Consider the following 20,308-nt stretch of genomic DNA (forward strand, 5'->3'; position numbering starts at 1 on the left):
TCATTTAAAGATTATCCTAAATTTTTAACCTATAAATATGCATTAATTTATCAGACTGATTCCTTTGATTTTATACATCAAAGAGCTCCAACTGCAAGTAAAGTTTTTATTATAGTCTTATCCATGGATTTAAGTCATATTATATAAATACCTGTTGAACATGTCCATAAATACCAATCATGTAATGTTTAAGCTAAACAAAATACTTAAGCTGAATGAAAGTTAGCACTTACTTTAAGAGTAGAGTGACAGATCAGATAGTTAAACCAAAGCTACACATGAATTTAGATTTTCAACACAAAACTAATGCTTCACCTATTAACAAGTAAAATCTTTCATCACAAATATATTATTAAAGGGAGAGAAGTAGAAGTGAGAATAAAAAAAAATCCCTCTATATTGCTTTGATGACCTGATATATTTCCGCACAATTCTGTCAGTTTATCTTTGATTATTTATGCTCTGATATTAATATTTTATATACACATTTGCAATTATTTAGAAGCATGCATGTATTAGTTGCTTAGGTTGCCATAACAAAATACCATAAAATGGGTGGCTTTAAACAGCCAAAATTTATGTTTTCACATTGTGAAAGCTAGAAATTGGAGATCGGGTTCCAGCAAAGTTGGATTCTGAGGAGGGCTCTCTTCCTTACTAAGCCACCTCCTATCTGTGCCCTCACACAGTGGAGAGAGATCTCTTTCTCTTCCTCTTCTCATAAGGCCACAGTCCCATTGGGTTAGGGCCCCACCCTTACAACCTCATTTAACTTTAATTTCCTACTAAGGACCCTGTCTCCAAATACAGTCACACTGTGGTTTAGGGCTTCAACATATAAACTTATTCTGTCTATAGCAATGTGTAATTTTTCCACTGTTATCAATATGTATTGCCTGTATTACTCTTGTATGCTGGCATTTTAGTGCACAACTCAAAAATTGAAAAAAAATTTCAGAAAAATCACATCACTTCAAGTAACTTTCTACACAGTTTCATCACTAATTGATGCAATCTCAAAATCTGTTGCATTTGGAAAGGCTATTTTCAAGTAAAGTTTTCAGTCTCCCCTGCAAAGATGGACATGATTTAATTAGGGTAAAATAGTGCACTTTGGTTACTTCCCCTGATCCTGCTTAGGGCAAAAGGAGGAGATTTAGTAAATCTACAGCAAAAAGCCTATCCCTGCTTTGAACTTAAGCATGGTTTATATTTGTGAGGAATTTTTAATGCATTTTAATGTATTTTTTAATGTTTTCCTTTTATGTATTGTATGTGTTCTCTGCAGACTCCCAGGCCTTTAAACATCATTAAACAAAACAACGGTGAGCAGATTATTAGGAGGAGAACAAGAAAGCGCCTTAACCCAGAGGCACTTCAGGCTGAGCAGCTCAACAAACAGCAGAGGGGCAGCAGTGAGGAGCAAGTCAATGGAAGCCCGTTAGAGAGGAGGTCAGAAGATCATCTAACTGAAAGTCACCAGAGAGAAATTCCGCTCCCCAGCCTAAGTAAATACGAAGCCCAGGGTTCATTGACTAAAAGCCATTCTGCTCAGCAGCCAGTCCTGGTCAGCCAAACTCTGGATATTCACAAAAGGATGCAACCTTTGCACATTCAGATAAAAAGTCCTCAGGAAAGTACTGGAGATCCAGGAAATAGTTCATCCGTATCTGAAGGGAAAGGAAGTTCTGAGAGAGGCAGTCCTATAGAAAAGTACATGAGACCTGCGAAACACCCAAATTATTCACCACCAGGCAGCCCTATTGAAAAGTACCAGTACCCACTTTTTGGACTTCCCTTTGTACATAATGACTTCCAGAGTGAAGCTGATTGGCTGCGGTTCTGGAGTAAATATAAGCTCTCCGTTCCTGGGAATCCGCACTACTTGAGTCACGTGCCTGGCCTACCAAATCCTTGCCAAAACTATGTGCCTTATCCCACCTTCAATCTGCCTCCTCATTTTTCAGCTGTTGGATCAGACAATGACATTCCTCTAGATTTGGCGATCAAGCATTCCAGACCTGGGCCAACTGCAAACGGTGCCTCCAAGGAGAAAACGAAGGCACCACCAAATGTAAAAAATGAAGGTCCCTTGAATGTAGTAAAAACAGAGAAAGTTGATAGAAGTACTCAAGATGAACTTTCAACAAAATGTGTGCACTGTGGCATTGTCTTTCTGGATGAAGTGATGTATGCTTTGCATATGAGTTGCCATGGTGACAGTGGACCTTTCCAGTGCAGCATATGCCAGCATCTTTGCACGGACAAATATGACTTCACAACACATATCCAGAGGGGCCTGCATAGGAACAATGCACAAGTGGAAAAAAATGGAAAACCTAAAGAGTAAAACCTTAGCACTTAGCACAATTAAATAGAAATAGGTTTTCTTGATGGGAATTCAATAGCTTGTAATGTCTTATGAAGACCTATTAAAAAAATACTTATAGAGCCTGCCTTATCCAACATGAAATTCCCTTCTTTTATTATTCTTTCTTTTGATGAGTAGGTTACCAAGATTAAAAAGTAAGATAAATGGTCAATGAGAAAGAATGGAAGATGGTAAACAATCACTTTTTAAAACCTGTTAAGTCAAAACCATCTTGGCTAATATGTACTGGGGAAATAATCCATAAGAGATATCACCAGACTAGAATTAGTGTATTTATAAAGAAAGAGACCAAAACTGTCTAGAATTTGAAAGGGTTTCCATATTATTATACTAAAGCAGTATTGGACTGGCCATTGGACCATTTGTTCCAAAACCCACAAATTGTTGCCTAAATTTATAAGTATCATGAAACCCTAGGCAGAGGAGGAGAAATTGAAGGTCCAGGGCAATGAAAGAAAAATGACGTCCTCTCAATGTAGTCTTCTCTCATTGGCCATGTTTCAGATTTTGACCTAGAAATGCGAGCTGTGGTTAGGCTTGGTTAGAGTGCAGCAAGAAACATGACAGATGGTGGCACGCTGTTTTTAGCCAGCCCTGCCTGTACATACACATGCACACCCTCTCTGATATTTTTGTCCTTTAGGTGTTCAAATACTCAGTAGTCCTTTTGTTTGCGGTTTAGATTTCATTTTGTCCACACGTACCCATTTTAAAAAACAATGTCCTCAATGCTTCTGTAGTAATTTCATTTTAGCCAGGTATTTCTTTCTTGTGTGTGATGAGCCAGTATGGATTTGCTTTTCTAAGCCTCCTGTTGGTTACTAATCTCACTTGGCACATTATAACTAAAGGAATCCCCTCAATTCAAAAGCATAGATGGATACAAATGTCAGACCATGGGTTTAATTTGTTTAGAACACATGGCATTTCTTCATAAGGTAACCTGCTGTATTTATTTATTTTCTTTTGGTTAAATATAATTTCCAAACTATGTGGTCAGGCAGCGTCTAAGGTTACGTTACCACAGACTGACAGTTGGTATATGTACTAGTCAATCCCTTCATTAAATGTATACAGATTTAGTTAAGTAGCATTAAATAGGATTCTTAGAAGTATGTCCTCATAGAACTTTTAATACTTAAGGCTTTGTAAAAACTATCCATGAAGGGAAAGCTCCTCAGCATAACTGCTCAGGGAAATAGGGCTAAATAACTGAACATTAAATAATTGGTTAAAGGTGCTGTTAGTCGAGCCTCAATGCTTGCTACAAGGATGTATGTACAAGGACTGACTTTAATAATTTGCATTATATTGTCCCAGCCAGTAGTTTATTTTTTGCCACGGAGATGTAGAAGATATTACAAGCTACTGGATGCACTGTCAGATTAACTTATTTCATTAAAGAAGTTGGGAGAACAAATAGGAAAAAAAAAACTTATTTTTCTAGTAAATATTAATGTATTACATTTCAAATAATGGTGCCTGACATATTGAATAATTATTTTCTACAGTGTACGTATGCAACAAAGATATTCCATCATGCATTAGAGTCAGTTCTGGCTCTGCCTAGCTGTTTACATTTGCAAATGTAGCAAACAAGGTAATGAAGCAACTATTTCTATTGCAGTAGATATCCTTTTGTGTGTGTGTGTGCATTAAAGTTGTAAACGGTAACATGAAACAAATGAAAGTTCTTGCTATAATGGTATGGAAAACAAGAAGGAAATGAAAATATTTTTATGCCTACTTAGGAAAAAAAGGGTAGCACTATTCATTCCAAGTACTTTTTTTTTTAATTTTTAAGCTCTTAACTCACATTGTTATGCTTAAGATGATAAACATATATCCTCTTTTTATTGCTTTGTCTATGTTTCATATGAAACATTTCAGAAATTATTTTGATAAGTGTTGCTGGAATCTGCAACGCTGATGTTTTTATTGCATTCTGTAGTCGCATTTGCACTCCATTTTTACATTAATTCGCAGTTGCTTTGTATCGTTTTGTTTTGTTTGGGTTTTGTTTCTTTTTCACAGTGCCGGGTCTTCGTTTCTTAAAGTTGGATGGCAGGTAGAGTTCAACCAGTTCGTGACTGTTGTAGCGAATGAAGTTTAAAAAAATGTCTTTCTGATGTTGTGTTGTCATTTTCATTCTTGCATTTTTTGTTTGCATATTAAAAAAAGAGAAAAGAGAAAGCAAGAGACAGAAATCAGGACTAAGTCCTCTGCTTCAGTTTCATTGTTAATGGGCCTTATTCTGATCTCACCTGTCGCGTAGCTCTAATATTCACATAAACTGAAATAAAGAAGTGGAATGAGGAGCTTTGACATTCAAATTATGTGATGTAATTTATCTTCCTTAGGAATTTTGATGGATACATCTCAAAATATATAGCCAGACTTGAGAGGTGACAATTAAAGATCTAAAAAAGAGAGGAGATTCCCGAAACAACAATATTTAATTTTCTTAGTAAAAAGAATAACAAAATGCATCATGGCAATCCTTCAGCAACATTATCTATGTGGACTGCTTAAATCAGCAAAACACCAGAAGTTTGGTTAACTTGGGCAATATGGCAAGTATTACTTTTTGGGCAAAACTACTCATTAAGCAATTTCTCTAGTGTGTCGGACATAAATAGGTTCTTTATTTTTGGCATGGATGCCTTTTTATTTTCATTCAATTTTTTTTCTCAGACAGACATAGTAGTAGTAACTAGCATTGGAAAATACATATCACTATTCTTGGAATATTTATGGTCAGTCTACTTTTTAGTAGAATTTTTTGGATAGCATTGACACGATAGATCTTATTCCATACTTCTTTATTATTGATAATTTTATTTTCATTTTTGCTTTCATTATTATACATATTTTGGTGGAGAAGAGGTTGGGCTTTTTTAAAAGAGACAAAAATTTATTATAACACTAAACACTCATTTTTTTGACTCATTAAAGCCTTTATTCCATCTCTCAAGATATTTTATAAAATTTATTTTTTTAATTTAAGATTTCTGAATTATTTTATCTTAAATTGTGATTTTAAACAAGCTATTATGGTATGGAACCTTTTTTTAATGAGGAATTTCATGATGATTTAGGAATTTTCTCTCTTGGAAAAGGCTTCCCCTGTGATGAAAACGATGTGCCAGCTAAAATTGTATGCCATTTGAAAACTGAAAATTTGTGTATGTTCTAAATTGAGCTTTGGATCAAATTTTAGACCAGGACCAGCTCATGCGTTCTCACTCTTCCTATTCTCACTCTTTCTCTCATCACTCACCTCTGTATTCATTCTGTTGTTTGGGACAGAAAAGTCATAAAGAGCCAACCCACCTCAGAATGCTGTGGATTGAGAGAGACACTACATGACTCCAAGTATATGAGGAAAGGTCAGAGGTCTAAGTGATAACTCTGTAGTTCAAAAGGAAAAGAGTATGCCCAATTCTCTCTACATGACATATTGAGATTTTTTTTTAATCAACTTTTAAGATAGTGATGTTCTGTTCTAAACTGTTCTGTTTTAGTAAAGGTAGATTTTTAGAAAACAAGCATGGGGATTCTTTTCTAAGGTAATATTAATGAGAAGGGAAAAAAGTCTCTTTAACAGCTCTTTGTTGAAGCCTGTGGTAGCACATTATGTTTATAATTGCACATGTGCACATAATCTATTACGATCCAATGCAAATACAGCTCCAAAAATATTAAATGTATATATATTTTAAAATGCCTGAGGACATACATTTTTCTTAATAAACTGAAGAGTCTCAGTATGGCTATTAAAATAATTATTAGCCTCCTGCTGTGTGGCTGCAAAACATCACAAAGTGACCGGTCTTGAGACCTGTGAACTGCTGCCTGTTTAGTAAATAAAATTAATGCATTTCTAGAGGGGGAATATCTGCCATCCAGTGGTGGAAATGTGGAGTAAAGAAACTGGTGGTCTGCTTCTGTGCTGTATGCCACCCTTTTGCCTTAAGTTGAGAGGAGCTCAACTTTAGCTACTGTCTTTGGGTTGAGAGCCATGGCAAAAAAAAGAAAAAAAAAAAAAACCAAGGCATCTTTGGTGAGCCAGTAAGGTGAAAGCTTGCTGACTGTCCAAGGCACAAGAGAAAATTGAGGAATTGAAATGCAACCTGAGTGTCAAACTAAATATTCTAACCAAAGGTAGGTACTGTTAGGTGGAATTCTATCAGCAGGCAACTGCAAATGAGAAGAAGATAGAAGGACGCCCATCGGGACTTTGGAAGGCAGTGTTATTTTCCCAAAGAAAGACTTGGCCAAGAACAGAGGGATGGCTTCTTTGCAGAGCACTTCCTTTTGTTTTTTCAATACTGTTTTATAGACAGTGGACTCACATGTTGTGGTGCAGTTGCTTAGAAAGCATCCTAGTTAATTGCAGTAATTAGAACTTCTGCAATATGCTAGGGCAGAAGTATGTCAAGTCAGGGATGAAGAAAATGTGAAATTCAAGAGTAATCCACATGTGAGAAACTACATAATGTACGATCATGTGTTCTCTTGCAAGGGAGAGCTGTAAGCTTCACTCTGTCCTACACCAGAGAAAAGCAGGAATAACTTTACCGCGGAAATAATGTTTAGCTTTTATCAGAGAAAATGGTCCTTCTAGACCAAAACTCAATTCTGGTTTTCCCCTGTTTTTTTTTTTTTTTTTTTCAACATATGAACTACAGCATATCACTTTTTCTTTTTGTGCCTCAGGTTCCTCAGCTGTAAAATTGAAAAATATATTAATATTATTAATAGTAATAATGGTAATGTAGTACTTGTTTGTAAAGCACTTTGAGATCCTTGGTTGAAAGGCACCATAGAAGTGCCAAGTATTATTATGTGGCCAAGGGGGTTATTTAAACTGTCAGTTCCCAAAGGCCAGGAAAGGTTGGGGTCATTTTTCTTAAAGATGAGCTGTAAATATCAACTAGGCAGCCAATAGTGTTGACTATGAAGACGCAAAACTGTTACTAGGCTGATAAAACCATAGTTTCTTAATGGCTACCAATAAGGCAAATATCACAATAATAAATGCCAAATTCCTTAGGGTGGACTATTTGACAACCACATGGAAAATTTCGGGGGAGGCATGTGGGGGGAACATCTCAAAATGCCAATGTAAAATTAACTTACAGCAATATTCACCAGCAGAAAATGTCTTTCATATGGAATGATTTCATGTTGCTAAGAAAAAGAATTCAATTTGTAGTCCTGATTTGAATATTAGAATGTTGGCTATAATAGTTCTGTTCTTACAACACATGAAATTTTTTCGTTTTATTTTATTTTGTTTTCATAGTGCATGTTCATTTCTACTCACAAACATGTTCTTGGTGTATTTCTTATGCAAACAATCTTCAGGCAGCAAAGATGTCTGTTACATCTAAACTTGAATAATAAAGTTTTACCACCAGTTACATATAACGGCGTTGGTATGGTTTATATGGATTCACTTTCATCCGTCTAGCAATAGGAAATACAGATCATTGTAATATATATATATATACACAGGCTCTGCTGAATTGAAATGGTGAAATCAAATCACCATTCTAAAAAATTATTACTTATATTGATAAAGCCTGGATTCTCTCAACTTGTTTCATTTTGCTTTGCTTTTTTTCTTTAACCAGTCAATCTCTTATTGATAGATTTTGTGTAAAAAGATATATACTAGTTTCTTCAGAAAGATTAACAATAAAAATTGTGTTTATTTCAAAAACATTCACTGAGTATCAAATATTGAGTGTTGAGTATTGGGTAATGATTATGTTACGATATGTAAAAACTCCTGCTTACGAAGTTTTAACTTTGAATTCAGTATCCTCGTGAATATGATGCAAAGATTCTAATCAATCATCTCAAAAAGTTTAATATATCAAATATCTTGTTTGTTTGGTTAAAATCAAATTAATCAGAGCAAGTTCCCTGAAAGATGACTTTGAAAGAGAAATGAGGCAGAAGAGATCCAGATAGGAAAGGACGTTGGGAAGACTCACCTGCGTGTTTTTAACCAGAAGGAAAAATAGAAAAAGAACATAAAGTATATAAATAGGTTGCTTCAGAAGATTTGCTTGGAGAGTTCAAAATAATCAGTATTTCCCCTCATTATATAATCATTTCTCATTTTTGGGAGCCCAAATTAAGGAACAAATCTTTCTAATTATTATTTTTTTCTTTTTTCCCTTTTTCTTTCCATGTTTTGAAAACAGCAGAGAATCTTTGATGGGCTTTCATAATGGTAATGCCCTTGTTTTGCAGCTGGAGGCAGTGTTCTCTAGATAGGAGTGTAAAAATAACATTTAATGTGATATACTTCCTTATGTAGAACTTGATTCTTGTGTCAAGGACTACCCTTCAGATAAAGAATACACATGATCTCACCCAGGACTGTCAGAACCCCATTAGAGGAGGAATATATAGCCATCAGCTATTTACCGGTATTTGAGGGAAAAGAAGTGAATGAGTCAGCATTGTCACCCTGCTCTCACCTCTGGGTCTCCCATCTCTGTGTGGACAGAGCAAGGGTCCAGAAAAGGAACATACAAAGACACAAAGGAGCAGGCAAGTAGCCTCCATGGATGCAGCCAGCTGAGTAGAGACTTTGGGAACTGGAGAGCTCATTCCACATGTATAAAGGTAGTCTTTCTTCAGCCCTAAGCATATTGCCAAGGGAGAGTGCTTAACTTGCATTTGCCAGATTTTCAGTTTTTAATAAAAACTAGACAAAGGGAATTTTATATGAAATCTCCTATGTTTTAAATGTTACTTACTTTTTTTTTTTTTTTTAAATACTGCAAGCCGAACAAAACACTTGTTCAGAATAAATTCCACCAGTAGATTGCCATGGTATGACTCCTGGAGCTTGAACAATAGTGAACTCTGATAACTGGCCAGGTGGAAATTAGGCAAAGGGCTGAAATTAGTTGCTTTTCCTCTGGGTTTTGTCTTGGGTTGCAGTCTATCTCCAGATCTACCTGGAAGCCCAACAGAATCACAGCTGTAGCACTTGTCTGATTCCTTCGGAGCGAGATTTGCTCCAGACTAAGAACATTGGCACAGAAAAGAAATAAACCCTGTTTTTTCAGCATATTCATACTGCAAATTACTTTGTACTTCTGTTCTTCATCTTTGTAACCCCAAGTACAGTTGTGCTGTTTTTAAAACATACTGATACGAACAAATTTACCCTTTCATGAACAAAGAAATGTCAAAAACTATTAAAAGTAGCTGGAGTTAATATTTGGTAATGCCTAAGATGCCCTGATAGTCCTCTACAAGTCATATTTTAGAGTGAAAACACCAAGGATAGAAAACTAAATAGAACAATAGATAGAAGGAAGGAGCTTTTTCATGTCAGAGTTGATCATATTAATGAATTAAAAAACAATTTGTATACAAAATAAGAAATTTTATAATGAAATCTTATTTCTAGTTTTATAATACTGTTATCTAATACATTCAGGATGTCAGTAGTCCTAAGACCATCTTTCATAAATGTAGTATCTATATAAAATACTTACATGAAGCAACAGCTGGTTCTTCTCCCAACTTACTGCTTAATAAAAACAAGCAGTAAACATTAACAAATATAATAGAAATTGCTTAAGTTATTTCCATAAATAGAAAGTTAATTTCCAAGTTAAAACTACACAAGCACTAAACTGTAAGCAGTTTCCCAGGGATATTTATGAACTCAGACCCATGAATACATCACAGACTTTTTCTCAGAATATGTACCACCTCTGATGTGAAAGCAAAGCCTGCCATCACCATGATTACACACTAGTTTTTAAAGTTAATATAATATAGAACTGACAGTATTTTCTTCAGAGCTTAAATTTCCTTAGATATTTTCTTTCTATATAGTAGGTACTACTCAATGTAATTGATGTATCCTTAAAAGGATATATATATAGAGAGAGAGAAAGAGAGAGAGCAGTGATTTTGCAAAGCATGAATTGTTATCATGATGGTATATTTTCTATATATTTTTTACAATTACCTTGATGATTTTTTCCTCTAGTGAAATCAGCACTGCTGTTATTTTGTTATTCACTGGTAATACTATATAGTATAAACCCACGCTTCATTAAACAATATCCACTTGGTCAACAGATTTTAATTGAGTATTTACTATGTGTTGGGCTCTAGTCCAGACCATTTGGGATAGATCAATGAAAGAAAACAGACCCAAACCCCTGGCTATATGGAAAAAAGTCAGACAATAAACATATGTACAAAATAAGCAAATATATTAATAACATTACATGTTAGAGAGTGGTAAGTGTCCTGGTGAAAGAAAGAAGTAGCATGAAGGCAAGGTGGGGTGGATGGAACCATATTCAATAGGCTAAACAGGTTTCATTTGAGCCAAGATTTAAAAGAGGGAACAAAGAGAACAGGCCCTAAGGTGAAAGAGTGTACCTAGTAAATTGGAAGAATACCAAGAAGACCAATACAGCATGGCCAGGTAAAGGAAAGAAAAAGTATTTTAAAATGCACACAGAGACAAGGTGGGAAGAAGTCAGACCATTTAGAACACTGCAGGCCACTTTAAAGACTATAGCTTTTTTTCTGTCCGAAGTAGGGAAGTAATTCAGTGTTTCAGCACAGGAGTGTTATGTGATTTATGTTTTAATGGGACCATTCCCTACTATGCTTAGAGTAAATCATGAGATGTGAGGAGACAAGGAGAGAAGCCAGGATACCAGGGAGGAGGCTAATTCAGTAATCTCTGTAAGAGATGAGAAGTACAGAAAGTAATTTAAATTTCAGATAACATTTTGAAGGTAGAACAAACTAGATTGCCTGGATACGAGGTGTGAAAGAAACAGAAGGGTCAAGAATTATTCCAAGATTTCTAGCCTGAGCAACAGGAAGAATATCTGCCATAAACAATGGGGAAAAGTATTGGTAGATCAGATTTGGTGTAGGAAAGAAAAGGAGTTACATTTTGGGCACGCTACATTTAAGATCCAAATAGAAAGGTCAAGTAGACTGTTGGAGCTGAAGAGGAGCTGGGAGTTAATCATTAGCTTATAGATTGTATTTAGAACTCTGAGATTGGCTGAGATCATCTAGCAAAGTGAATAGAAGGAAAAATGGGTCCAAATTTGTAAATCCGGGAAACCAGGAGACTCAACAAAACCGAAGGGGAGTCTCTGAGATAGAAAGCAAAAGGAGTAAAGTATATTAGAAGCCAAGTAAACAGAACTATATCAAGAACGAGGGAGTAATTGACCTTATAAAATCTGCTCTTGATAAGTATGATGCTGTCTTAGTCTGTTTTGTGTTGCTATAAAAGAATATCTGAGACTGGGTAATTTATAAAGCAAAGAGGTTTATTTAGCTCACAGTTACGCAAGATGTACAAGAAGCATGGTGCTGGCATCTGCTCAGCTTCTGGTGAGGAACTCAGCCTGCTTCCATTCATGGCAGAAGGCAAAGGGGAGCCCAATGTGTACAGAGATCACATGCCAAGAGAGAAAGCAAGAGAGAGAGGGGGCAGGTGCCAGGCTCATTCTAACATCCTCTTGCAGGAATTAATGAAGTAAGATCTCACCCTCAAAGGAGGGCATTAATCTGTTCATGAGGGACCCACCCCCATAATTCAAACATTTCCCATCAGGCCCACCACCAATGTTTGGGGATCAAATTTCAACATGAGGTTTGAAGGGGACAAATATCCAAACCATAGCAAATACATGTAGTGGATTGGCCATTGGCTTTAGCAACATGAAGGTCATTGATATGAAAAGGGAGCTATACAATTTGTGTGGCCCATAGCAAAATGAAAATTTGAAGTCCCCTTGTTCAAGGATTAAGAATATGAAGATGGTGAGAGGACATTCAACAAAACTCAGGACCATTGTAAGGAATGCCCCTGTGCAACTACAGAGGGTAGAGTAAACTAAGGAGAGAGTATTGCATGCCCACGAAGCTGGCCCTGGTCAATAGTGATATTGATGAGAGTAGTTTTGGTGGAGAAATGGGTGTGAGAGCCTGATAGAATAAATTTAAGAGAAAATAGGAAGAAAGATTCGGAGAACTAAGTATGAAAATATTTGGGAGACCGGGCACAGTGACTCATGCCTGTAATCCCAGCACTATGGGAGGCCGAGGCGGGTGGATCACAAGGTCAGGAAATCCAGACCATCCTGTCTAACATGGTGAAACCCCGTCTCTACTAAAAATACAAAAAAACTAGCCCTGAGTGGTGGTGGGTGCCTGTAGTCCCAGCTACTTGGGAGGCTGAGTCAAGAGAATGGCGTGATCCCGGGAGGCAGAGCTTGCAGTGAGCTGAGATCGCACCACTGTACTCCAGCCTGGGTGACAGAGTGAGACTCTGTCTCAAAAAAAAAAAAACAATATAATTCTCACAGGGAAAGTGAGCTCATGGAAAAGTTGTAATTAACCCACTTATGAGGAAAAAAGCAACATGGCAAAGCTGGTTCAAAAAAAAAAAAAAAAGGAAAGATTCAAAAAGAAAGAATACAGAAATTAGATTGCTAAATTAGATGCAACATAGTTTATATCCTACTGGGAAATAATGATCCTAATCTTTTGAATTATTTTTATTGCTATATAGAAACTGTTTACCTCTACTATGGACATAAGATCATTTGTGTCTGAAAAGTTTTCTACAAGATAACTTTATAGAGATATAAAATATAATAGGTATATTCTTATAGAGAGTAGAATATTCCTTAAGATAAAAAATGTTTTAGATGATGTTTAATATGACATTGAAAGGTCAAGAAGTCATCGTATTTGCCTTATTTCCCAATTTGGTGATTTTTTTCTTATAAAATATAGAAGAATCTGAAAAAGTATTAAACTTTTTACAACTTTCCATAGCTTTCACTTCTAAAAATGAAAGTTACTTCTTCCTGTAAACTGCTAAGTGTCATGAATGACAATTGTATAAAACAACATGAATGTACTATTTTGAAGAAAATAATGAATGAATTTTATTTGTCAGACATAACTGAAATAAAACTACAATAAAATTACCAGATTATTCAAAAATTATCACTACTTCTTTCATATGCTCAGCTATAAGAAATGCCATAATGAGGAAAAAAATGAAGATTTAAAAACTAGGATATTCAAAGTACATTTATAGGGAAACATAAACGTCTTTTTTCCATTCTGAAGAAGCTTTTCTGCTCTCATTCAAGATTTATGGATCACTATAGCTTCCTTCTCGTTCAAAACATCATGAAATGTACCAAAAATTCGCCTTTGGGCAAAGGATATTTACTATATTTATTTTCAGGAAATCACAACAAAATAACTCCACTACCCATTATCTATCTCTACAATTCATTATTTTTAAAATAAGATACTGATGATACAGATACTACTTGCAGATGAATTTCTTCTCCAACAACTTGCCTTTGGTCTATTTCAGAAAACATTTTTATATCTACCAGAAGAGGGCAGGGAAGGGTAGAGGAGGTAAACATATAGTAGAATGACTTTATTGCTTAAAATCAATAAGGACAGAGTTCATTTTGTCTTTGTTCTTAATTTATAACACTGTATCCAGTAATAGTGGCTATTCAATAAACATTTTTTAAAATTCAATGAAATCGTTTGTCAATACTCTGAAAATGTTTACTATGAAAGGAGGTTTTAACGAAAGAATAACTTTTGGAAATCATTTTGATAATGAAACTCTAGGAGTAGCTTTCTTTTTAAAAAACTTAATATTTACTGAAACTATTTTAAACATATTAGCCACTGAATAAATACTTATTGATTAAATCATGAAGAGTCAAGGATTGGCTGTATTTAGTGGAGGGCTGGAAATATAGGCGAACAATCTATATCATTAAAATAGAAACTGCCAAATCCAAGTCCGTTTTTTATTTATTTATTTTGGGACTGTTAAAGTCCAAAAATTCCCCTTCACAATTCATATGTTGAAATTCTAAACCCCAAGGAGATAGTATTAGATGGTAGAGTCCTTGGGAGGTGATTAGGTCATAAGGGCAGGGCCCCTATGAATGGGATAAATGCTCATATAAAAGAGACCCAAGAGAGATGCCTCAATCCTTCCACCATGGAAGGACCCAAAGAAAAGATGACCACTGATGAACCAGGAAGTAGGCCCTCACCAGACATTGAGTCTGCCAGTGTCTTAATGTTAGACGTCCTGCCTGCCAGAGCTATGAGAAACAGATGCCTATCATAGCCACCCAGTCTATAGTATTTTGTTACAGCAGCACAGATTGACTAAGACATGGGCCTTACAGGTTAGCTACTTCACAGTCAAGAGAAATCCTGTAACACGCCTGTCCTTGTTGAAACCATAGGGATATTTTTTCAAGAAAAGTCCTGAGATTCCTCTACAATCTGGATATGGCAACAACAAAAAAAGTATGACTTATAGACATTCCTTAAGTTTTATTCCTTGGGGAAAATTTGCTATTTGTCAGTTTTTAAACATAATTTTCTATTTCATTCATCAAAAATTGATTTGTGTTTTTTGAAAGACATTGTTGATTATCCGTATCATGAAAACGATTTATCTTCTCCTATAATAAATTATGTCACTAGGTAACACTAGTACATCATAAAAACCAGGGAGCATTCCCAGCTGTCTCCTTTTTTCTCACCCCTGTGTCCAATCTTGGAACAAGCCCTGCTCATTTTACTTGCTAAGCAGTTTTCTAATCTGCCACCTACTCTCTGCATCCCTTAGCTCTGCCCCATTTGAGGCATCTTTCTTTAGGGCATGGCCATCCCATGGTCGTGGCAGACTTGGAAATAGCTTCTACATCGCTGCCACATGAACTTTATAAAATGCAAATCTGACCTTGCTATTCACCTACATCAAGACCTTCATGCTTCCTGCTTAGTTTACAGAACAAAACACAAGTGGTTTTGCATAGGAAAGATTTCAATGACTGGCCCCCATTGACCTTGACAGCTTCATCACTCATTACTCCCAGGCAAAACTAAGCTGGTTCTAATTTCACAAACACATCAAGGACTTCTCAAGTCTGTATCATTACTTGTACCGTTTCCTCTGATTTGAATGCCCTCCCCACATCTGTTTGCCTATCTTTCTCATTACTGAAGTGCTGAGGCTAAGATCAGAAATAACCTCTTAACATGATTTCCCTGAACAGGGTGCTGAAAATTCCCCTCCTCTGGACTTCCTGGCACACGCTGATATTTTCACTCACGTAGTATTGAAATAGTCTACCTCCCTATGTGAGAGCCACACTTGAAATGTAGCGAATGTGACTGAGCAATTAGTTTCTTTTTATTTTCTTTACATTAAATAAGGTCGTGTAGCTGATGGCTACTACATCAGACCATGCAGCCCTAGGTTCTCCCTGAAGGTTTACAGGTTATGTTGCTCTACTGCAGGGAAAGTAAGGACACCAACAGCTTAATGTCCTTTCTTGCCATTTGTTTCTATGGTAAAAAATTTAGTATTTAATTATAAACACTTCATGTGAATTAATGTTACAAGCACCAAAAAGAGCCATTTAAAAATATCAAGGATTTTTTCTAATTTATTGAATAATTTACTTTGGTGAATATACTAAAGTCACTTTATATCATAATAATAAGTCTCTGATTCTGTAGTTAGCTGAAACATGCTTTCCTCCATGGGCCTTTTTAAGCACTGTGAAAAATTGATTATACTTCATTTGATCTCAGGTTTACAGTATCAGAGTATTCATGTATTTCTGGATATTACTGGTGGTTTTATAAAACAAGGAGAAAGCAAAACCTGTGAATAATTTTCCAACTTCAACCTTAATTTCAATATTTTTAAATTTAACTGACAAGGTAATTATCCCAGAAATTGTCTTAACTAAATGATTTGTGAAACTATGATTGTCCCATTAAAATGACAGAGTACTCAATCAGGAGAGAAAAATGGTTCTCTGAGGTTTGGCCCTATTAAACAGGTTCTTTATATTATTATCCACTTCTCATTTTGAATGCATGCAGCTGTGTGTTTCTCTGTGCAGGAGGAAAAGTGTCGCTACCAGAAGATGGCTAATGTCAATGTAGAACTGTGCAGCAGAGAGGAGAGAGTGCAGATTCTGGGGGCAGATTGTCTGATTGGAATCCCACTTCTACTACTCACTGGTAGTACGACAGAAGCAATTCAGTTGCTTACTATCTACCTCAGTTTCCTCATCTCTAAATGGGGGTGATAATTGGATCTGTCATGAGGATCTGGATTCTGCTGCAATAAAAACTCTCACATCTGAATTTTATAAAAAACAGAGGATGTTTCTTGCTAACACTACATGCTCATCTCAGATTGACTGGGGGATCAGCTTCATTTCAGTCTTGCTCAAGGACATACGTGGACATAGCAGTCACTACCTGGATGTTGCCAGTTGCTATGCTGGAGGAGAAAGAGCCCAGGAAGGTCTCACTGAATTAAATGTATTCATCCAGAAGTGACCCACATCACTTATACTGAAATTCATTGGCCAGATGGGTTCAAAGGTGAAGCAGCACAGTCTTAACCCATGCTCAAAAGAGACAACAACCAGAAATATTCAAGGTGACAATGAATATCACAACAATTATACCTATATCATACAATTGAGAGTTATCTTAGACAAATATCTTAGAACAGGACATGAAGTAAGTTATATGCATTATCTATGTGAAAAGCAAATGCATGATGTGAAGTTAGATTATTCCAGTTTCAGGTCAAACTAAGCGATTTTGAAACCTCAACTCTTCTGAGGCCAAGTAATCTGTGGAGAAAAAACTGCTATAAAGATATCGGTTAAGATTTTACTTCCTTCAAGTGTGACACATATTAATAGGAAATTTTGATTAGAATTTTTCATTAGTAGGTCATTTATTCATTTGTACATTCAACAAGTATTTATTGAGGGCTTCTTATATAAAGACACTATGCTAAGTTCTGGGGATACAGTGGTGAACAAAACACTATCCCCTTCATGGGAGATTTGAGGTTAAATATATCACATGCAACTACTCACTTAGGATTGTGGTAAATGCTACAGGAAATTCCCATGGAGGTGATAAAATTGATGATAAATATATGGAGGTTTTGTAAATCTTTAAACTGCATAATCATTCATCCATTGTATATATTAATACATTCAGGTAGTAAACATCAACACATTTTATGGTCTGGGCCTGTAGTAGGCACCAGAAATACAGAGATTGCTGGGACATGATACTTTCCACAAGGAGTTCAGTCTCCTTCAGAAACATCCACATATAAAAATCATCTTAGGCCAGGCACAGTGGCTCATGCCTGTAATCCCAGCACTCTGGGAGGCCGAGGTGGGTGGATCATTTGAGGTCAGGAGTTTGTAATCAACTAGGCCAACATGGTGAAACCTCATCTCTACTAAAAATACAAAAATTATACAGGCATGGTGGCAGGTGCCTGTAAGCCCAGCTACTGGGGAGGCTGAGGCAAGAGAATCACTTGAACCCCAGAGGCGGAGGTCACAGTGAGTCAAGATCAAGCCACTGCACTCCAGCCTGGGCAACAGAGTGAGACTCCATCTCAAAAAAGAAAAAAAAATCATCTTAATTTGGCACAATAAATACTATGACTCAAATGAACTGACGAGTACTTAGGACAGGGATTTCTTCCATATTGGGGGAGTGAATATCAAAAACAGCTTCTGGGAGGAGCACACAACTAAAACCAGGTTTGATACACCACTAAGAGTTCACTGGACAGAGATGGCAAAAACCATTCTAGGTGGAAATGTGCAGAGGTATGAACAAGGAAACAAATGTTGTGTAGATTAAGAATTACATGTAGTTCATAGTGTTGGGAGGGTGGAAGTGGTGGGTCATCAGGCTGGAGATCCTGGTAGGTAACATCAAGGAATAGCCAACGCCATGCTGACTTTGGGATTTATATCAAAGGCAATAAAGAGAAATGAAGGAAGTTTAAGCAAAGAATGTGACTAGCTCATATTTTCACTTTACAAAGATACTGCTAATAGTAGGATAGCTAGATGGCATTCAAGATGGGAGGAAGTCAGATCAGTTAAGAGTCTCTTGCAACTATGACCAAGGGAGGATTTATTTCAGAAATGCAGTGGTAGTTCAAAATACATAAATGAATCAATGTAATACACTCAATGTATTTGATTATGTATTAGTCTGTTTCCACACTGCTGATAAAGACATACCTGAGACTGTGCAAAAAGAAAGAAGTTTAATGGTTACAGTTCCCTTGGCTGGGGAGGCCATTCTGTATTCTTTTACTTTCTCAATAAACTTGCTTTCACTTCATTCTATGAACTCATCCCAAATTGTTTCTTGCACTACATCCAAGAACCCTCTCTTGGGGCCTGGACTGAGACGCCTTTCCGTTAGCAGACTATATTGTGGGTGACTTCCAGAAAAGCTCTTAAACCATGAGAATGAGCATTTCTTCTCTCTTTCTTCTTTCTGCTGTCTAAAATGTGAATGCAGTAGCTGGACCTGAACAGTCCATATGGAATCACAGGAAGCAGAGTCAGAGCTAGGAGGAGCTTGGTGGGTCCCTGATAACTCAGAAGGGGCACCAGTAAAGCTCTGAGCTACCAAATTTCAGACGTTTTTAATATGAGGGGGGAAACTGCTTTTGTGTTTAATTCACTGTATCCAGTTCTGTTATTGACAGTTGAAATTACTCCCAACTGTCAAAGCAAGTATTTCAGTTTCCTATTGCTGCTGTAACAAATTGCCATAAGTTTTGTGGCTCAAAACAACACAAATATATTATTTTATGGTCCTGAAGCTCAGAATTCTGAAGGTAGTCTCACTAGGTATGATGGTTAATTTTAGTTATCAACTTAATTGGATTAAGGAATACTTAGAGAACTGTTACAACAATACTTCTGAGTGTGCCTGGGAGGGTGTTTCCAGAAGAGATTGGTGTATGTATCAGTAGAATGAGTGGGGAAGATCCACCCTCAATGTGGGCAGATGCCATCTAATAGCTGGGGCCTTCGATAGAACAGAAAGGTGATTTTGTCACTCTCCTGGAGCTAGGATACATTGTTGTCCTATCTTTGGACATCAGAACTCCAGGCTCTCTAGCTTTTTGGACTCCAGGACTTATACCAGCAGCCACCTGTATTCTTAGACCTCCAGCCTCAGACTGAGCTACACCATCAGCTTACGTGCTTTTGAAGCCATAGAACTTGAGCTGAGCTATGCTATTTGCAGACGAAGGTCTCCAGGTTGCAGTCAGCCTATTGTGTGACTTCCCAGCCTCCACAATTACATGAGGCAATTCCCCTGATAAATCCTATCTATCTATCTATCTATCTATCTATCTATCTATCTATCTATCTATCTATCTATCTATCTATCTATCATCTATGTCTATCATCTATCTCTCCAGCCATCCTATTGTTCTATTTCTCTGGAGAACCCTAATACAGTGGGCAACGTGTCACCATGCCACATTCCCTCTGGAGGCTCTAGGGGACATTTTGTTTCCTTGACTTTTCCAGTTCCTAGAGGCTGCCTCTATTCCTTAGCTCATGGCCTGTTTCTCCATTTTCAAACCCGACAGTGTAGCATCTTTAAATCTCTATCTGACTGTGACCCTTGCTTCAGTCATAATACCTCCTTCTCAGACTCTCCTGCCTCCTTCTTTCTTTTAAACAAAGTTTGTGATTTTATTGGGTCCACCTGAATAATTGAAAATAATCTCTTCACCTCAAAATCCTTAAGTTATCACATATGCAAAGTAGCAAACAAGAGTTTTTAGCAGAGAAGGTTATTTAAGTTGTCCTTTACATTTCTGGATCTATCTGAAAGAGCACACACAGAGATAGGCAAAAGAGAAAGAGATAGGACAGACAGAGGGAGAAAAATGAAGAAAGGGAGAGAAAGAGGAATAGAAGGAGAAGAGAGGGCAAAGGGAGG

The 20,308-nt window shown here is 36.6% G+C and overlaps 1 protein-coding gene across 2 annotated transcripts in view; it reads left to right on the top strand.

The window, feature by feature from the left end:
- Positions 1–7,909, top strand: part of TRPS1 (trichorhinophalangeal syndrome I) — a 291,848-nt gene extending 283,939 nt beyond the window's left edge. For both annotated transcript variants that reach the window (XM_011941095.1, XM_011941096.1), the window contains one exon: positions 1,289–7,909. In XM_011941095.1, coding sequence (XP_011796485.1) covers positions 1,289–2,350 — 1,062 coding nt within the window. In that variant the 3' untranslated portion in view covers positions 2,351–7,909. The remainder of the gene's footprint in view (positions 1–1,288) is intronic.
- Positions 7,910–20,308: the final 12,399 nt, after the last annotated feature.

The sequence above is a fragment of the Colobus angolensis genome, unplaced genomic scaffold (assembly GCF_000951035.1).
Source record: "Colobus angolensis palliatus isolate OR3802 unplaced genomic scaffold, Cang.pa_1.0 Scaffold198, whole genome shotgun sequence".
In the NCBI taxonomy this organism is placed as follows: Eukaryota; Metazoa; Chordata; class Mammalia; order Primates; family Cercopithecidae; genus Colobus; species Colobus angolensis.